The sequence below is a fragment of the Takifugu flavidus genome, chromosome 10 (assembly GCF_003711565.1).
Source record: "Takifugu flavidus isolate HTHZ2018 chromosome 10, ASM371156v2, whole genome shotgun sequence".
Taxonomy (NCBI): domain Eukaryota; kingdom Metazoa; phylum Chordata; class Actinopteri; order Tetraodontiformes; family Tetraodontidae; genus Takifugu; species Takifugu flavidus.
In genome coordinates, this window is record NC_079529.1 from 6,827,712 (window position 1) to 6,847,500 (window position 19,789).

A 19,789-nucleotide genomic window follows, 5' to 3' on the forward strand; every position below is an offset into this window, starting at 1 on the left:
AAAATGACATGGCCGAAGATTTATTACAGAACACAATATTGTGTTTGAGTTTCCGGAGACCAGGATGCTGCTTCGACTTAGTCAAATCAATAATTGGCCTTGTTACATGGGAAGAAGGCCGAGCACCATTTATAAAGGAACAGATGCTTGCGGATCGTGCACAAAATAATTCCTGGACTTTGGATTGCACGGCACCGCTCACTGCCTGTGAGGAAGTTGTTGTGAGTTTACCTCTGCAGACATTCCTGAAAGCCTGATCCGTCCTGCAGATCAACATTCCACCAACTCACAGGCTAGATGCTGGCTAGGCTAACTGGCGAAAAGAGCGGAGGAGCATTTAGCTGTTATTTTTAGCAACGAGCTATCTGCCGATTATGTCAGGGATGATGATAAAGTGCAACTTTCAACCATAATTTAAATGTTTTTTGTATTTGTATATTTGTATTTATTAAACGATGAAAGCAGAATTGTTAAAAATGGACTCAAGATGCAATCCTAACAGTGTCCGGATATCGTTCAGTGATTCGTTATTCGTCATTCATTAATTCATAAAGTCATTAACTTTGCATGCACAGAGAAATGTGTGTGCATGTGCTTATGTGCACAGGTGTGGGTGATGCAATGTGCAAGTAAATATCCTGCAACACAGACCCCACCTGGAGAATTTAGCGAACTGGATTTTTGTGTCAGACAGGACTTCGTCAGTCATTTCGAGGCTTCACTTTTGTGTAAATGTTGCCTCACGCTGATTATCTTCGCATCACAAAGTGCTAAATCCTGACAGAATTACAGAAAATCAGCTCAACAGTAAAAGAAAAAAAAAAGCAAGCGTGGAAACAGAAACCAGATCACATGATGCTTTCACTCCACATTTTTAGAACAAGTGAAATGTTTTATTACATCGGTGAAAAGACTTTCAGGAGATGAGCTGAATCTATTTGGGCTTATTGGACCAGCGGCACCAAATCCTGTGACAATGGCCGTCCTAAAGCCTGTGCTAAAGAATCCCAGCTTTATGCTTATCATGGCACATTGGCAGCAGAATGGAAAGTTTCATGGTGTGTGTGTTTGTGTGTGTGTCTGTGCCTGTGTGTGTGTGAGTGAGTGAGTGTGTGTCTTTTATGTGGGTCACCCCACCATGTCTAATGACCCCTCGCTGTGTGCAGCGTCCTGCGCTGAGCTGCTCCCTGCTGTCACACACACACACACATACATACACACACACTCAGCGGGGGAGATTTTTGGGGTGTCTCTCACCCTAATACCCTCCTCAATGCACCACCACTGCATCTGTTGCTCCTGTTTCTCCAAGTTTAAACTTGGTCGGTGAAGTTCTAGCACGGCTCTGCTTCTCTCCATTTTCAATGATCATCGTTTTTCCTGGTTTTGTTTCTCCAGACTAAAGATGGATCCCCCCCTTTTTTAAAAACCATCTTCCATTTAATTTGTTCATTTTAATGGGATATTTAGGTGTAGCTAATGCTCCAAGCCTTTTGTTTTTCATTGTCTGTGTAAAATGGGAGTAGAGGCCTCAGCAGGCCTCTAAACCACGAAGAGCGACTGCAAACAGGTGAGGATCTGCACCCCCGCACATTGATGTTGCGCTGCTATCCTCAGAAAAGATTTATTACTGTAGTAAATGCACCTGATGATAGCAGATTAAGCTAGTGTCAGTCGTTTAGCATGTACATTAGTGAAGCCTTTCAATGAATGAAAGGATTTTCCTTGAAACAACCAGTGTGAAGCTTTTGTTTTATAATGTGACAGTTTCGCCGTATCAGCGATTCTGTACAGATGGACTGACGAGACAGAAGGACAGAGACCTTCCTTTAAATTTTAGGAGAGGAGGAGATGTAGGTACAATGTGCACATCCTTAAAGCAGCATACACAAAAACACAGCGACATTTGAGCAAAAACAGGCAAAAAAGATGCACATTAAGTCACCGTCATGAGCACGCAGCATGCATATGTATCTCAGTCCATAAAACACTGAAACACACACACACACACACTCAGACTAAGTCTCCGCCAGCTACGTCAGTATATTTTCACACTGCAGCAGCGCCTCTTTGTCTGCCTGTCGACCAGCCAGCTGTAAGATGGAGGGCGAGAAATATGGTTTTTAGCCGTCCAATTCGTCAGACAGAAGACGCGTTCTTGTCTTTTTTGTTTATACGTCATTGATTTTTCTCTCGAGCTCCTCTGAGTGCACCTATAAGTGTGATTTTCTTATAATGACTGAGGAAGAGAGAGAGAGAGCGTGTGTGCGTGCGCGCCTGCCTGTGTGTGCATGCCGGTCAGACAAAGAATAAGTCCTCAGCTACTCTGTGCACACTTAAGTAGAACATTGAAGACGTGCGTGCACGAACATACCTGGTGCATGTCAGGAGTGCAGATTAGAAGAGGAGGACAACCCACTGTCCACCTGTCTGGGGTATCAGCTGTTGTTTGTGTTGTGTCACACACACGCATGCATGCACACAGAACAGACAGTTTGCTCCTCTTGTGATGTTAGCAGCGTGCACACACACACACACACACACACACACACACGCAGAAAGCAGATTGCAGTAACACAGTCCCCCTGCTGCCTTATCCTTCTGTTATTTTTGCTTTAATAATCTAATTTAAACACCTAAAGGGAAAACTCATGGCGGTATTTTACTCAGTTTCAAACTATATCTCAACCTAAACAAGTACAAAGCAATGTCACTGTCGCAGAAAAAACCCAACCCAAAACACAGTTTAAAGGTTACACTGGAACTTTTAGGTCTCCCAGCACACACCCACAGTCTTTTTTAGTGCATTTGACAGCAATGCCTTGAAGGAAAGCCATTTCAAGGGAAAATGCATTGCTGTGTAACAGACACGGGCAGAAAATAAAAAAGCTGGGAGAGAGAGAGAGAGAGTTGGGGGGAGAGAGGGAGATGGAGCCGGGGAGAATGATTCAGATGTATGGAAGGCCTCGGCGAGAGAAGGTTTGCCATTGTGTGATAAACACAAACACAGATGTATTTAGGCTTTGATTCCAGGTTGCTTTTCAGTGCTCGCAGTGGGAGCTGTCCCACACACACACACACACACACACACACACACACACCATGGACTCGACTGATAGGATTAGAGACTGGTGCTATAGTCACTCTCTCCCTCTCCTTTCCTCTCCTCTCTCGTCTGCCAAGCCTTGATTATTCACAAGGTTACTTCCTGATTGCCCATAGCAGCAGTAACAGACATGGGTTCATTATCTCTCCACCTCTTTCCCCCTCTCATTTTCAGTCCTTCTACCGTGTACGGTGTGTGTTTCTGGACCGCGGTTAAGTGAAAGGGCAGAGCTTCTACGCCAAGGAGCCGAAAATGTTACAGCACCGTTAGCATGTAGCCAAACCTAAAAGAAAACAATCATGCATATCTATCTATCTCTCTCTCTCTATCTGTGTGTCTGCCTGTCTGTATGTCTGCCTACCTGCCTGCCTACCTGCCTGCCTGCCTGCCTGCCTGCCTGTCTGTATGTCTGAATAGAACTTACCTTTGAGGATGATGTCAGCGGCTAATTAATAAAAAATACAGCCAGACCGGAGAGAGGCGGTTTTGTCGATGCCACTGCATTGGAGGATATCGGTGCCGCCGCTGCAGCGAGCTTCAATCTGAAGTCGTCCGTGCAGGAAAACTGCCACCAGTAGCTGAGGATGGTTAATAACCAAACTGAAAGGGAATTTGTGTTGTTGTTGTTGTTGTTGTTGTTTTCAGTAACTCTCTTGGTGTTTTGCAGAAAATATTCTGGAGGGGAGGGAGGACGCTGAGGCTAAATTTATTTGCTATATGAAAACTGTTGGTTTTTCCCTTCTGTGTGGGGGACAATATCCCCATTCGGAGGAGGAGAATGTGAGTGTGGTGTTGACACATGTTAGTGCTGGCTGATTAGTCAACATAGAAAGGAACACGAAGCTCCTCCACCACCATTCAGCCATTTTGTCTCCCTGTCTGTCATAGTGGTGGAGTGGATGCTTGTGTGTATGCGCGCGTGTTTGTGTGTGTGCCTGTGAGGCTTTTGTTGAAGTAATACAGGAGGGTGACAGGGAGTGAGGAAGACAACACCGTGGATTAACAAAATATAATAATGGCGACACAGACCTGAGCCAAGCCAAACGATGCTGAGATGCATTTGTGTTTGCCGGAATTTTTAGTGTTTCTTTTATTTTTAACCTTTAGAGTTGCACCGCTGCAGTAAAATGCAGGAAATAAGGTGTTTCTAGTGGTAAATGAGAGTGGGGTCTATTGTGTGTCCTGTGTTAAGTGGATTAACGGAGGGGCCGCTGAGACAGACAGCCAAAGTGGCAGCCATAACCGTTGTTTACAAGCCCGGTTCGCCTCTGTCGCTTCGGGTTTTCACACGACGCTGATTTGCTTTCTTAGAATTTCTCACAATGGTGGGGTGGAGTTTGGGCGACGTCGTTGTGTAATCTTTTCAATAAAAGCATGAAAGTTGGGACATCACACACATTTGCACACATTTAATGTATAGAATTGCATCAGTGCTGCGTAAGAGCAATTATTTTGTGGTTCAGAAAGGGGTATTTATTTAGACCCACATTTTCTTATTTAAATAAGTTGCAGTTATTTTACATTAGTTTGGAAATTTTTTGATCATTTCATAGAAATAGAAGTCAAAAACAATTTTGTATACAACTAGGGTCTTAATCATTTTATGAATTAACACAGAAAAACAATAATGCAAAATAACGTTTTAAAAAATATACCAAAATCTGGTAAGTTTTATCTTAATATAGCAAAGAAGTTCTTATTATTATTGTATTTCAATTTTTATCAATACTATTAATTTTTGAAAATGTATATGTATATTGGTAGTATATATGTAATAAACAGGTAAATATTGTAATAACCCTTAAATCCTCCCTGGCTTCCAGTCGGCTTGAAATCTAAACAATACATTATTTTTCCGCTTGTGTCTGTGCATGTGTGTTTGCGTGTGCACGCAGGTTGCACTGGAAAATGCATACGTCGTGGATCTCGTGATCAGCTTCAACAGAGATTCAATTTTAAATCATTCTAAGCGATGCTTCATTTTTTTTATCATGCTTCTGCGTAATTGTTATCAGCAGATAATAAACACTCACATCTCACAGATGTGTTATCACACCGCACGTGTCTTATCTCTGCAGGTAATAAATACCTCTATATGTGCACACTTAACCTTGCCTACAACAGCGCCACATAATAAGATTTCTTTAAGTGCTGTAAATTAGATGATGCTGTGATTCACATCTGAGTCCCTGATGTCACCTCCTCCTTTTCACATTCACCCGTTCCTCCTCTGTTTATTCTTTTGTCATTTGATTTCAAGGTGAGTTCACTTAATTAGTTTGTTGTTGTTCCACATTTTTTAAGGTAATAACCTGTCACGTTGATGGACCATTTAGTGTGAGGTAATGTGTGTCTCAAAATCCATTTGATGCTGAGACTCCTCTTTCTTTTCTTGTTATCTTTGAGAGATTTAAACCACATTCTTTGTCCCGCACTAACCCTGAATGAGCTGTGAAGCGTGTCGTCGATGGGAGCTTCCTCACCTTCATCCTCGTCTGCCCCCGTTGGCTTCCACTGAGGCCTACACCGACAACCTACACACACACACACACACTCGGGGTCAGAGCTAGCGAGGATCAGTGGTGCTAGAGGTCGGCCAACACAAAATTGTTGTCTGTAAGCTGCTTTGGAGCGAAAGGAGAAGTTTAAAGGACAATTCCAAATAATCTGTGCAAGAAAAGGTTTTTTCTTCTTTGCGCGTCATCAGTGTCACTGGCGCAGCCTTTGTATGGGAGGGGGAGGGTGTGGATCCGCTCGCAGTTCAACACGCCAACAGAAACTGCAATTGATTTGCTAATGATAGAGCGTTCAGCCTTAATATGACGCATATAACAACCTTGTCCTTTTCAGTGCTGGAATGTTTGGAGCAAAATTGGCTTTGTGAATTGATTAAACTGCAGGTGAGCTGGAACAAGGCGTGCAGGATATTGTCTATTATGCTGCGGAAAGATGATTTGAGATAAATGGGACGCACCTGCTCGCACGTGGGTGTCACTCCGCGGAATGCACAAGGCTAACAGAATTACCATTATTGAACAGGAACCTGCGCTGCAGGAAGATTTATTAAATTCATTTTGGCGGAGTCGGAGCTCCGGTGTAGGGATATCTGCCTGGATCAGCATCTCAGTGGAATTTATACTGGCCAAAGCATGTGAGATTTTTCAATTCCCACGTTAAAAAAAAATTAAAAATCAGTCTTTTTTTGGTCCCAAATCAAGATTTGTTTCATTCCTTACATTAGATTTATGGACCGGCTGGGGTCATTTATCACCATGTTTTCTGGGATATTTATCCAAATTAATCCATGTTTTCCACAAATCAACTCAGAGTAGCATTAGAAAACTGCTCTTATTCCTTTCCCCCCTTAACTAACATGTACACCAAAATGATTCCTAAATCTATATTAATATGGCAATATTAACATTATTAAGACGCACTGTGACACACACGACACACAAATCCAGATGTGAGTGGCTCTAATGAACAGCTGTTGACGATAATCCAGCTGATAAATGACTTTATCAGAGTGACTCTAAACCCTTCTTCTCTGGGAATCTCTCCGCCAACATGACACCATCAGGAGACATAACGGAATATCAGGGAGCAGCGAGTCGGCGCGCCCGCCGCCCGCTCACAGCGTTGTTGGAAATTCAAACACGGCCTTCATCTGTCTGCTTATATTAAATAATTCTTTAAAAAAAAACAGGAGCACCGCTGCCTGTAATGGTTGTGGAGACAAACGGCTATTTTAGCTGCTGCTGTTTGCGAGTGCATCCAAAAAAATTCCCTGCACACACACACACACACACACACACCACACACACACACACACACACCTATGATGAGCTGTCACTGGTTTTCAGTGTTTTTGACTCACAGACCTTCAATTTCCTTAAGCAGAAATCGAGTGTTGCCTCTCTGTCGGCAAAGAGCGGATGTGGGATGGAGGATTTTTTTTTTCTTACCATGGCAACCACTAATGCAGCATAGGTGCAGACACAGAGCCGCTGCCGCTGCTGTAATAATAAGAGGATTGTAGGAAGCCAGGTGAAATGTCATCCGGGCTTTTGTTTTTAATAATCAAGGAGTTCTTTTCATGTCTAGTGTGGTCAGCTCCAGAAGGACCCGGGCTCTACTGGAAATGAGGTTTTTGTATTTGTCCGGCATCCCTTCGATGCGTCGTGGCTCCTCATATGCACTGACCTGCTCTGAAAATGTTGTCAAGTGTCTCCTTCACATTGTTTTCGATATCGGCTTATGCCACCCAATCCTTATAATCCCACTGTAGCCTGAGTCAGAATATCAGGTCCCTGCAGCGTCCTCTCACCTTTTCTTGTGTGATTCCTGTATCCTGCTCTTAACACGCGGGATTACAAGTCTGGACGGCGCCAGCTAACAGGTTAGCTCGGCCTTTTAATTGATGTAATCGTCAGTTTGCCGCAAATGGACTGTGGTGAGTACAGTGATGTATATGTGATGATGCAATGTTTGCATGTTGTTTGCAAAAATAAAGGCACAAGGCAAATGAATACTCAGAGGCCGTGTTGCTTGCTTATTGTTTTAAGAGCTAATTTTTCCCTCATGTTGGTGCCTGACTTGGTTACACACACTTTGTGTTGCACAGAGAATACACTGGGCCTAAATTTCTTTAATTTACCACATTTATATGAGGGAAAGTTGAAACTCTGGCCTACTCTGGAAGCACAGCATTGCAAGAAAATGTCACAAACATTTAATTCGGCCTCTGCGTGACACATTTGTCAAGGAGGCCGAACGACTCGAACCTCTGCACGAGAGCGTCACTCCAAAGTAAACATTCCTTCTGCGTAGTCCTGTTTTCTGCACTTCTCTGACCTGCACTGGTGTGTATGTGTGATTGTATGTGTGTGTCGGAGGGACGGGGGTGTTTGTTTTGTCTGCCCCTATCTATAGCTCTGCCCTGCCCCTTTCTTTCACAAAAGAGAAAAGAACCACGCCCCTCTGGCCTCGGCCTGGTGCATGTGTGTGGTGTTTCGCTCTCATGGGATTTTAGGATTCATCCTTGTTCCTTTTTAACACAAAATATACTTATGTACAAGGTGACACGTATTAGATTAGATAGATAGATAGATAGATAGATAGATAGATAGATAGATAGATAGATAGATAGATATAGATAGATAGATAGATAGATAGATAGATAGATAGATAGATAGATAGATAGATAGATAGATAGATAGATAGATAGATGTGTTTTCAAATATCCCTATTATGGGAAAATCCAGTATTCCTTAATACTTTCATGCTCTTTTGGCACAGAATATTTGCATACGCTACCTATGGAATTACTTCAATAGGATGCCTTCACAAAGGCCTGTGAGGGCACACATACATTGATGAATGTGGAATGCAGGGACAGGATTGGATGCACATACATTAAATATAACCTGTGCATCCCCAAGTCAACCCTCCAGGGAAAGAAACCAGGACCTTTCTGGAGTTTTTTTTTGGGGGGGGGGTTGTTATTCCTGTTTTCTGGGGCTCTCTGTTTTCATGGGCTTGTCTTCTGTTTGTTGCAGAAGGCACATAAACATACCTGCCGTTCCCTCCAAATCCTGCATTAAGCTGGATGAGTGCACGAGTCAGGATAATAGTTGAATCTGTCAAGGTGTGAGCGAGCAAGTGTATGCAAACCCCTATGGTTTCCCAAGGTGTATTCTAATTTTTTAATCTGCTTTAGTGAATTTCTCCCCCTTAAAACCCTGAGACATGCAGCAAAGACGACACTGGGATATTTATGCAGTCCGGTGGGTACGTGGAATGTTTCCAGCATTAGAATGTTGTCAGATGAGCTGCATGGAGAAATTATAAAAGACTCAGCATAGCCCAGTAAACAGGTTTATAATAAGCTAAATACTCGAATTGGAATTACTTTGTCCCTGAAAAAATGCACAGTGCTGGTCAGTACCTTTAGATTATATTTTGTCTCTCCTTATTCTGTCAGTCACACAAGCTTTGTTTATGACAGTTCTTTAAAAAAAAACACAAAAAAACCCGACCCTGTGTTTTCTTTTAAATGTATTGTCTGTATTGCCACTTATCAATAATTTCCAGGTGTACCTGTTTACCCAGCCGGCCCTATCCGAGCCCCCATGATGGAAACTGCCGTCTCCAGCTGGAAGAAGGAGCCATGTCTGGGCTCCCTGGAGTGGTGCAGCAGCGGTCACTGGAGAGCCACCGTGTGTTTGGGAACATCACAGCCTGTGTAATTTTGGCACAGCTTGGATGAAGGGCCATTTCACAGGCATTACGGAATAATCTTTTGGCAGAATCTCTCCAGGATCAAGCAAAATTGGATGTTTAACCTCACGTGTCCTGGAGGGTATTTGGATTGACTCTGACCTACTCTGGTCTAAACATCGCTTTTTATAAAGATGTTTACACTGTACTCTGATCTTTACAAAAAACAAAACAAAACATGTACACACTTTTGTTTAGATGATTGCAACACAAGCCAAAATTACAATAGATATAGTACTAGGTCAGCGGGATACTGATGGGCCATCATCCAAGATTTTCACTGTCTACTTTAATTTTTTGTTTTGAAACAACTTTCAAGACATCCGTTGTTAATGATTGACAGCTCTGCATATGCCAGGAATGTATTTAATTTACCATTTTACATGCAGTATGAGTTATAGTAAAAAGACCAAGAGATACGGCTAATAAATTCCTTGTAAATATCAATAAAGCAGTATTAGAATGACTAGGAATAAAATTGACGTAATCTTTTGGTATCAGTCATCAGTATATCTGAAAAATCAAAGATTACCTGATGATTACAAGCAGAGCTTAGACTTCTGTGGGATTCACATAATCTGCAAACAAGCTTTTTAACCTTTAATCAACTTGTCACAGGTAACGTAAACTGCATGTGATGCCAATGTGATTAAAAGTTTTTTTGTAATCTAAGCTTAATTCTGTGACTGTGATGCAACGACCCTCACCTGTCAGTTATTTTATTTAAATAATTACTGATCACAGAAGCGTTTACATTTTTAAAGGTCTGCAAACATTTTAGGCTTCGTTCCTTTTTGATCTGTGATGGATTATTTTATCTGTTAAAAAAAATCTTACACACAAAGGTAGATAATTAAACACACAGGAAATCTTTTTTTTATATTTATTTGTCGAATTCCCACATAGCCAATCCAGGGACTTCGGCACGGATTGTTTTGAAATATGAATCTGGCTATCCTCATTTATTTTACCCACACAAATGGTGACTAAAATAGCCTTCAGGCAGTTGACAAAAGAGGATTTTAACATTTTTTGCCTGACATGACACTATTAGCTGAATGAATAGACAGTGTGATGGTGGTACATTACCTGATCTACACCTTTTATAAGAGATTAAGGGACCAAACTACCTAGAGGGCTTGTTGTGCATATTTAAACTTCCACCTTGCTACAACGACTCACACCTTTATTATTAGGCCAAAGAGAAACTCACCTGAAAGTTAACAGCCAAACCTGTGTGATCTGACAATAAAGGGAAGATCACACTATTCACTTAAAGGACGTGGATATGCTCACCGATCACTCATAATTTTAATGACTGAAACTGCTTCCTGTGATGTAAATGACCGAACTTTCTTGTGGAAAATGTTACATAAACATTCATTGGCATAAGTTTTGCTGCCCATGAGAAGCCCAATTAGGTCTGTGTGGGTGAGTGTCCATCACTTAATTAATCAACTGTGAGTTAGTGTACTTTAGCCTAATTTCATTAAGTAGGTGTGGGCTGAATGGAATGGTTTTGTTTAAGAAGCTAGGCCAGTTTAATATATAATTTCTTTAATCACTAGCAACATATCCATTGATTAATATTGTAATAAAAAGGGTTTGTGGGTTTGTGTTTGCAGTGACCTTGATGACTTATAACATTAGTGTTCTTTATTTGATAAGTCACATAGATGCCTACAGAAACTTGAGACTAAAAACTGTAAGGTAGTGTTTGTTCCGTCAGGTGAAGGAACTGTTGTCATAATGTCATAATTGATTTTTCTTTGAAACTCTCACGCTGCTTAAGTGGAGAATTAGCCACTTTTTTACAGTCCAAAAGGTTTAAACTTGTGGGAAAATAAATCGGATTTCCCTTTCTGCCTGCCGGAACTTCATTCAATTGTGTATTAATACTCTTAGCGGTAGTCACTGATTTCACATTTCTTTGCTTTACTCTCAAATCATAAAGCTACAAACAAACCATTTTGTTGTTTTGGTTAACTAACAAACTTTTGCCTCCGGAGGCTTTCGCAAGAATCGCGAAGCAATTGAAATGTGTAATTTTTCTAAAGCTTATTTTATTCACGCGGACGGCAGGATATTCGGCCACTAGAGGTGTTCTTCGGTCTATATAAAGGCGCCGCCATCTTACATTCCTCATTTAACCGAACCAGCCGACTCACCGCCGCCCGCCTGCGGAGGGAGTGGACGAGGGCTCCCCGCTGAAGCTCATTCTCACGTTTTTCCCCCGACTTTTAAACATTTCTGAAGTGGTCTTTACTCTCCGGGATCCGAGTGGACGGACTTTCTGTGTTGACAAGGGTAGGAGACACCATTCAAACTATTAGCTCAACTGAGGTTTCCCCTCTTTTTTGGTCGGGTTCTGCTCGGTTTACCAGCAGGAATGGACACGGTTGTGTGTGTTCGGCTGCCGGGGATGATGCTGCCGCTGCCGCCGCCACCGCAACTAGCGAGCCAGATGCTTTTCCGACAGATATTTGGGACCCGCCGGCCACTGCAGTGGGGATGTACTTATTTTATAGGATACCCGTCCACTTTATTGTAAGACATTGTTAGCGGTGGGTAACTAGTTAACAGTCCGCTTAGCATGAATGTTGCCAGTACCCGATGGACACACTCGCCTTCCCTAATTTATTCGGAAAATCTGGATTCGGCAGCGGCTTTGCTTTATGCGTACATTGGTACCAGTTGGTGTTTTTAAATTGTAACGTAGTTGAGTTGGCTGTAACAATAAATTCACCTATCGTGCCTCTGGCCACATTCCACTATTCTGACTCGAGTTTCACCTTTTCGAAAGCCTTTTATTTTTTATTATTTCGGGTGTAGCTCAACAGATGCGCCGTGGAGCTAAAAACCCATGAGGGGGGCGATTTGCTGCGGGGTTTGGTGTCGATCTTTCACGGCGAAATCGACTGGGTGAACTTTAACAAAGCCACAGAAAGGTGGGGAAGCTAACGCCGACACGCCGAGTTGCTCTCGCGTCGGCGAAGTTCGTAAAGTTGCTCGTGGACCGGCGATGTGACGGTTTCGGGTGTTTTTCCTTTCTCTAGGAGGGATTTTTTATTATTATTATTTTTGGGTGGTAAAAGTCCGGCAGATTGTTTTTTTTTTTTCCTCCCGGCCTTTTAAACAAAGACCGACAAATTCCTCCCTTGCCGTTGTGCTTTTGGGAGGAAGACGAGGAGGAGCCAAGAGGGTGAAACCCGAGTCGGCGGTGTCGGGGCAAGAAGTCGGGGGGCCGCCGGCAGCTGTGGAGGAGGGGGGGCAGAGCTGTGCGGCTCCAGGAGGCACCATTCCCCAACTATTCCCGTTTTACGGCCGCAGTTGGCAGGTAGAGACCTTCCGTGGGAGGTGTCGGCGTTGTAACCCGACGGGTTCGCTGGAAACGTAGCCGGCATCAGTGGACCCGGGCTGGGTCCGTTTTCATTAACCGCACTGATGCGTTTCAGGGTTTAAGACGCTATTTGATGGTTAATCTGCGTTTTACACTCCAGAATCGAAGCTTTTACTTTTACTGATTGGAATATAGTCCCGGAGGTGGAGATTGTAGTTATTTGTGCGGTTTAAGGCCATAAAATGTTTAAATTTATTTTGTTTTCCTGCGTTCCGGCTGTGAAATCCCCGGTCAATTTACAGTGGAACAAAAACACAGAAATATCCGTCATCTTGTCAGCAGATTCTCACTAAATCAGGCGGAAGCGCGGGTGGAAGTTCATGCGAGACCTGTTGTGGTTTGAGCTGATCCATTTCACGAAGGTTACGTCAGCTTTGCAGCCAGAACCACCGCCAGCTTCTCTACATTTTTCTCTTAAGTGTGACCACTTTAGTTCGAATGGATTTGATGCGATTGCCTTTTGCCAGGGTGCAGTGGTGTCTTTTATTTTAAGGAATGCCCCCCCACCCTCCCCAACCAAAAAACGGTAGCTGGGATCCATCCAGTTTCCCGGCGCTCCTGTGTCTCCCACCATCCATCCCAGACCAGACCAGACCAGACCCTGCAGCGGCTGCTGACCCTGCACATTAACTGACTAGCAATGGAGTCTGTGGCAGCTGGTGCCGATAGCGCAGCATGTTTGGGTCATTTGCTTGCATGGATGTATTGACCAGGCTTTTTTCTCGGTTGAGCGGAACATGAGTTAAGTCGGCTCTTTTGAGGGCCGGTTCTCTTGGGGCGTGTTTTTCTTTACCCCACGCACACGTTTCCGCTCACAGATTTCGTCAAAGTCCAGTGCCAAAGACTTCTCCTGAAAGATTGTTCTGTGCACGACACGAACCCAAGACTCTTCTCAAACGGGCGGCCGTGGATCCTTTGTGAGATCCGTGCTGGAATTGCGGACAGAATGGATATTTGTGAGGGGCGACTGATCGGAAAGTTAAATCGACACTTTAAATTCCAGTCAAGAACAGCATTGCGCAATCCTCCTGTGATTTTTGTTGAGCATTTTCAGAGTTAAAGAAACGGCATGTTGTGCTGTGAATAATTTAGCCTGCTTGTCAATGAAATCACAGTGGCCTGCAGACCTGCGGCGTTTGCTAATAACGTGGCTGATTAATGCATGATCCTGATCAGAAGAGCTTTGTGTGTCAGGAAAACAAGGTGTGTTTTTATTATTACGTTCATAAGATCTGGTGGCTCTTTCTAAGAATAGCTTCCCTTTCTCTGCCCCCGGGGGCGCTTGAATCATCCCAAAAGCTGCGTTCTGAGACCGAGTCTGAATGCCAGTGGTGTGTCATTCATTAGTCATCTGGTTTCGGTCGGGTGGGTTTAAGCTCAGCCTTCCATAGGAGACGTTTGGCTTCAAAGAACCCACTGATTGCCATTGTTGTGGGATGGCCGATACCCAGCAACCCTAAAGTCAAAACAACCAAAGAGGGAAGTCTGCTGTCCCGTCTCAGTTGGATGCTACATTTGGCATGATGGTCTTTTGAAGACATTTCCAAAGTTAGGTTTAAAGACTCCCATTTCCACTGGTATGGATAATAAAGGGTTCCAGTGTGTACTGTGAGTGCACGTTTGGTTATACATGCAGGCTTGTTTGGGACAGATGGCTTCCATTATGCAGGGCAGACCTGCAGGGTTCTGGGCTGTTTTTGAGTACTAGTCACTACTTCTGGACCAGTTGGTGACTAGTTGTCATGTCTGTGTCTCCATGTGTGTATAAAAGAGGGAAGTTCATGGACTAAGTGTACAGTGGGATGAACTGGATAATCTGGTCAGTTTTTGCAGTACTTTTGGTGTATTTTCTCCTAGAAGCAAGAGATTTATTTATTTTAGAATTTATTTTTCCCAGACTATTGACGCACTGTTCTTGTTTATGTTCTAGAGTTTAATTTCCTGCCTTCTCACATTTTAGTCACAAGTGTGACGGTATTAACAACCCCTCTGTTTTATTTCCCGCGTCTCTTCCAAATTAATCCCCTCTCGCTCGGGTAACCTTTTGGAGTGTTTACCGTTTCCTGGAGTGGTCTCACCATCAAAGACGGTGCAGGAATGCATGTGTGCTACACCCAACTGCTCCACTTCCTCTGCCCTTCCTCGCCTAAATGGAGCCCTGGCTGTAAATTGAGGCTTTGTTTGAGCTGCTCACATGTTTGTCTCCAGTAGGAAAGGAAAGCTAAAAATGGTCAGGTCGGGATCGATGGCTGGAAAGTTTAGATTTCCTTCTCCAGCGTTCACGTTTCTGCTGTTAATGTGTTTAATTTAGTTAATGCTGATTTTTAGGTGAGGGTAAAATGCACGCTGGGACAAACTGACCTGTTTGGCTTTTGTTTCAGATCAGGAAGCTGTGTTGGCTGTGGTTTGAGAAAGGAACATGGCTTCCCAGGGTGAGTGTTCACATGCCTGACCTCTTCAACGTCTCTAGCTCATGAACCAGCAACTGTTGAGGGCAATTCTGTTGCCTTTACAGCTAAAATCATTGTTTAAAATGGAAACCTAGTAGGGATGTAATTCAGTAGCTCATCCTTATTTCTTAACCTTATCTTAAATGTGCATCAGTAGTTTTAGAATCAGATTGCATTTATTAGAATTCATTTATGCAAATCCAAATGTTTTGCAGCTGATCTGATGGAGCTCGATATGGCCATGGAGCCGGACCGTAAGGCAGCAGTCAGTCACTGGCAGCAGCAGTCTTACCTGGATTCAGGCATCCATTCAGGTGCCACCACAACTGCCCCCTCCCTTAGTGGGAAGGGAAACCCCGAGGAAGATGATGTGGACAACCAGGTCATGTATGAGTGGGAACAGGGCTTTAACCAGAACTTCTCCCAGGAACAAGTGCAAGGTTGGTCAGCTTATTCTTTTATACTGCAGCCACGCCAGTTTGAATTCTGACTAACGAGGTGTTTTCTCTTAGACATCGATGGTCAGTATGCCATGACACGTGCACAGCGGGTACGTGCTGCCATGTTTCCAGAGACCCTCGAGGAGGGAGTTCAAATCCCTTCTACGCAGTATGACGGAACAAATCCCACCAACGTCCAAAGGCTGGCAGAGCCCTCGCAAATGCTCAAACACGCCGTGGTCAACCTGATCAACTACCAAGATGACGCAGAGCTGGCAACCAGGGCCATTCCAGAGCTCACCAAACTACTCAATGATGAGGACCAGGTAGTTGCCACTGACAACCATTTCAGACCCCTCCCCCCCCGGCATTTACTTACACCTTTGTCTATCTTTTTCAGGTTGTTGTAAACAAAGCATCGGTGATGGTCCACCAGCTTTCGAAGAAAGAGGCTTCTCGCCATGCCATCATGCGTTCCCCTCAAATGGTGTCGGCCATTGTCAGGACCATGCAGAACACAAACGACGTGGAGACGGCTCGCTGTACTGCCGGAACGCTCCACAACCTTTCCCACCACAGAGAGGGCCTGTTGGCCATCTTCAAGTCGGGAGGAATTCCAGCTCTTGTTAAAATGCTCGGGTATGTAAAAAGAGAACAATGAGATTAGCTTTGAGTGTGACACGGCTCACTAGTGCAGGGAAGTGGACGGGGGGGGGTGAATTCCATGTCTTAGGGGAGAAGAGTTTAGCTTTGATCTGCTACGTGATTCCTCAAAAATGCGAGTCCTTCCAGTAATGTGACACCTTGTTGTTCAGCTCGCCAGTGGACTCTGTCCTCTTCTACGCCATAACCACCCTCCACAACCTGCTGCTGCATCAGGAAGGAGCCAAGATGGCAGTTCGTTTGGCTGGGGGTCTACAGAAGATGGTGGCACTGCTGAACAAGACCAATGTCAAATTCTTGGCCATTACAACAGACTGTCTTCAGATACTGGCATATGGAAACCAGGAAAGCAAGGTGAGATGTGCACATCTGTGCTGGATCTGTTTTCCTTTGAAAAACAACAACAACTTCATCATCCCCTTTTATTTTTGCTGTGTAGTTGATCATTCTGGCCAGCGGTGGCCCCCAGGCACTGGTCAACATCATGAGGACTTACACCTACGAGAAGCTCTTGTGGACCACAAGTCGCGTTCTCAAAGTTCTGTCAGTCTGCTCCAGTAACAAGCCCGCCATTGTAGAAGCTGGTACGTTAAGATTCTAGTCATTTTCTTCTAAGTTATAAAAGATCTGTAAGTGACTCCGTCTTTGTCCAGGAGGCATGCAGGCTCTGGGACTCCACCTGACAGACCCCAGCCAGAGACTGGTCCAGAACTGTCTCTGGACTCTCAGGAATCTGTCGGATGCTGCGACCAAACAGGTGAACCTCTCATTTCCTGGCCAGAGTGAAAGTTTGGGGGAATTGCCCATGATGTCCTGCAGGAAGGTGGAGCTCTACTTTTATTGATGGCCATTTTCTCCAGGAGGGGATGGAGGGTCTGCTGGGAACACTCGTCCAGCTGCTTGGCAGCGACGACATCAATGTGGTGACGTGCGCTGCTGGCATCTTATCCAACTTGACCTGCAACAACTACAAGAACAAGATGATGGTCTGCCAGGTGAATACAAATGAACGCACTTTAAAATGAGAACACTATGTCCTGCTGCTCAGCTCAACCCTTCTCAAATCGCCTCGTAGGTGGGCGGTATCGAGGCATTGGTTCGCACGGTGCTTCGGGCCGGAGACCGGGAAGACATCACGGAACCAGCAATCTGTGCCCTGCGCCACCTTACGTCACGGCACCAGGACGCAGAGATGGCGCAGAATGCAGTCCGACTGCACTACGGCCTGCCCGTGGTCGTCAAATTACTGCATCCTCCATCACACTGGCCCCTTATTAAGGTACACGTCTCTTCAGCAGCTTCAGCTTCCAGACCAGTCGGCCCTCGTGCATTAGATCTCCAGGGCCCATCAAGATCAGGAGACTAAACCATCTTTCCAACAGGCTACAGTGGGTCTGATCCGTAACCTGGCCCTGTGCCCTGCGAACCACGCTCCCCTCAGAGAGCAGGGAGCCATTCCCAGACTGGTGCAGCTACTGGTCAGAGCACACCAGGACACACAGAGACGCACCAGCATGGGGGGCACACAGCAGCAGTTTGTGGTGAGGAGGCAAACATGGTGATTTCTTCACCAAGCGCACGCAGTTTTATTTAAATGTGCTTCAAAGAACCTAATCGAGTCATCTTTCGCCATCAGGAGGGAGTTCGTATGGAGGAGATCGTAGAGGGATGCACAGGCGCACTTCACATTCTGGCCAGAGACGTTCACAACAGAATAGTTATCAGAGGACTCAACACTATTCCCCTCTTTGTTCAGGTATATACGAAGGCTTTATCTCCAAACCTAGAACACTGTTGTTTAAATGTTGGACGTGGATATTCATCAGTTTGGATGCAGCTTGGTTAACGTGCTTGTTTCCTTATTGCATCCAGCTCTTGTATTCGCCCATCGAGAACATCCAGCGTGTGGCTGCAGGTGTCCTCTGTGAACTGGCCCAAGATAAAGAGGCGGCCGAGGCCATTGAGGCGGAGGGCGCCACCGCCCCCCTCACAGAGCTATTGCACAGCCGCAACGAAGGAGTCGGTACGGCCACAACTGTTTCTAACTGGGGCGTGAAACTGGGTAATTGAACTCCCCTGATTGGATCTGACCACCCCGTCTTTCCTCAGCCACCTATGCCGCTGCAGTTTTATTCCGCATGTCGGAGGACAAACCCCAAGACTACAAGAAACGTCTCTCTGTGGAGCTCACAAGCTCGCTCTTCAGGACGGAACCGATGGCCTGGAACGAGGTACAGCACCAAGCCTAAACTCACCTCTCTATCAATAGTGTGCCCTCCTCACAATCTGCCTGTGCTCTGCAGACTGGAGATCTGGGTCTGGACCTGGGGGCTCAGGGAGAACCTCTGGGCTACAGACAGGAAGGTAAGTCGCCCTCTGTCACCGACGCAGGAAAGGTTGATCATGTCTGTGCATTCTCCTTTACCTCCTGAGTACACCGACAGTCCAGTGAGTCTAATCCTCCCAGATATGACATTCACTGTTACCGTGGTTGCGCCTCTAAACACTGTAGGTACAGAACAAACTTGGACTACGTAAACAGGAGGTTCTGGAGTGGTGGTGGAAGGTTTAGTGGCAATGCTCTCCAATCCTCCAGCGCTCTAAATTGGCCAGCTTTTATCTTAAACAGCTGACCCCAGTAGTTGAGTGCTGGAGGGGGGACGGTGTGCTGCCTTGCTGTGTTGGGTCTGAATCATCGTACTACTGTGTGAGCGCTTGGTTTGTTAACATGCTTCTAACAACTGCTCTGCTTCCCCTGCCTCTCCACCCGCTCCTTCCTCCCCCAGACCCAAGCTACCGTTCCTTCCATTCTGGGGGATATGGAGGGGACTCAATGGGCATGGAACCCATGATGGACCATGATCTGGGTGGCCACCACCCTGGCCAGGACTACCCCTCTGTAGAGGGGCTGCCTGACCTGGGACACGGCCAGGAACTGATAGAAGGCCTGCCACCTGGTGACTCCAACCAACTGGCCTGGTTTGATACTGACCTGTAAATAGACGACCAACATTACACTACACTTTCTACTAGGTAAGAACATGCATTCAGCAGCCCTGTGACAATTATTAAAGTAGAGCTGCCACAGGGATGTTTTCTGTCTGAGGGGCAGAAGTGGGTGGATTTAACTTGTGGCTTCTGCATGTTCAGACTGTTGCCAATTGCACAGTTAGGTTTGGTGTGTGTGTGTGTGTGGTCTTAACCAGTTCCTGTGGCTCCCCTCGTTCCTGCTGGTCTCTCACACCGTCTCTTTCTTGCAGCTGTATCATGTGATCTGGATGAACCTGCATCGTGATTCGCCCATATGGAGGAGGCAGGGTTTCAGAAAGTGCCTGAAGATGACTCGACAACAGCAAGCAGAGTTTCCTGTCTATGGGAACTCCATTGGGACAAACTACATTTAAGTGCGGTTCTGTTCTCAGCCTGGCAGAGGGCTGGCTTTAAATCCTGA

The 19,789-nt window shown here is 45.1% G+C and overlaps 1 protein-coding gene across 2 annotated transcripts in view; it reads left to right on the forward strand.

Annotated features, from left to right (window-relative positions):
* Nucleotides 1-11,518: 11,518 nt before the first annotated feature.
* The window catches only part of ctnnb1 (catenin (cadherin-associated protein), beta 1), an 8,816-nt gene continuing 545 nt past the window's right edge, over nucleotides 11,519-19,789 (forward strand). Inside the window, exons 1-17 of one of the 2 annotated variants that reach the window (XM_057044623.1) lie at nucleotides 11,519-11,692; nucleotides 15,167-15,217; nucleotides 15,451-15,675; nucleotides 15,748-16,001; nucleotides 16,076-16,314; nucleotides 16,491-16,692; nucleotides 16,778-16,922; nucleotides 16,992-17,095; nucleotides 17,199-17,333; nucleotides 17,414-17,617; nucleotides 17,721-17,879; nucleotides 17,975-18,094; nucleotides 18,211-18,361; nucleotides 18,448-18,569; nucleotides 18,642-18,702; nucleotides 19,125-19,371; nucleotides 19,599-19,789. The exon at nucleotides 19,599-19,789 is cut by the window's right edge and continues 545 nt beyond it. In XM_057044623.1, coding sequence (XP_056900603.1) covers nucleotides 15,205-15,217; nucleotides 15,451-15,675; nucleotides 15,748-16,001; nucleotides 16,076-16,314; nucleotides 16,491-16,692; nucleotides 16,778-16,922; nucleotides 16,992-17,095; nucleotides 17,199-17,333; nucleotides 17,414-17,617; nucleotides 17,721-17,879; nucleotides 17,975-18,094; nucleotides 18,211-18,361; nucleotides 18,448-18,569; nucleotides 18,642-18,702; nucleotides 19,125-19,336 — 2,346 coding nt within the window. In that variant the 5' untranslated portion in view covers nucleotides 11,519-11,692; nucleotides 15,167-15,204 and the 3' untranslated portion in view covers nucleotides 19,337-19,371; nucleotides 19,599-19,789. Of the gene's footprint in view, nucleotides 11,693-12,701; nucleotides 12,723-15,166; nucleotides 15,218-15,450; nucleotides 15,676-15,747; nucleotides 16,002-16,075; nucleotides 16,315-16,490; nucleotides 16,693-16,777; nucleotides 16,923-16,991; nucleotides 17,096-17,198; nucleotides 17,334-17,413; nucleotides 17,618-17,720; nucleotides 17,880-17,974; nucleotides 18,095-18,210; nucleotides 18,362-18,447; nucleotides 18,570-18,641; nucleotides 18,703-19,124; nucleotides 19,372-19,598 lie in introns of those variants that run through there. The other variant, XM_057044624.1, reaches the window with a different exon arrangement.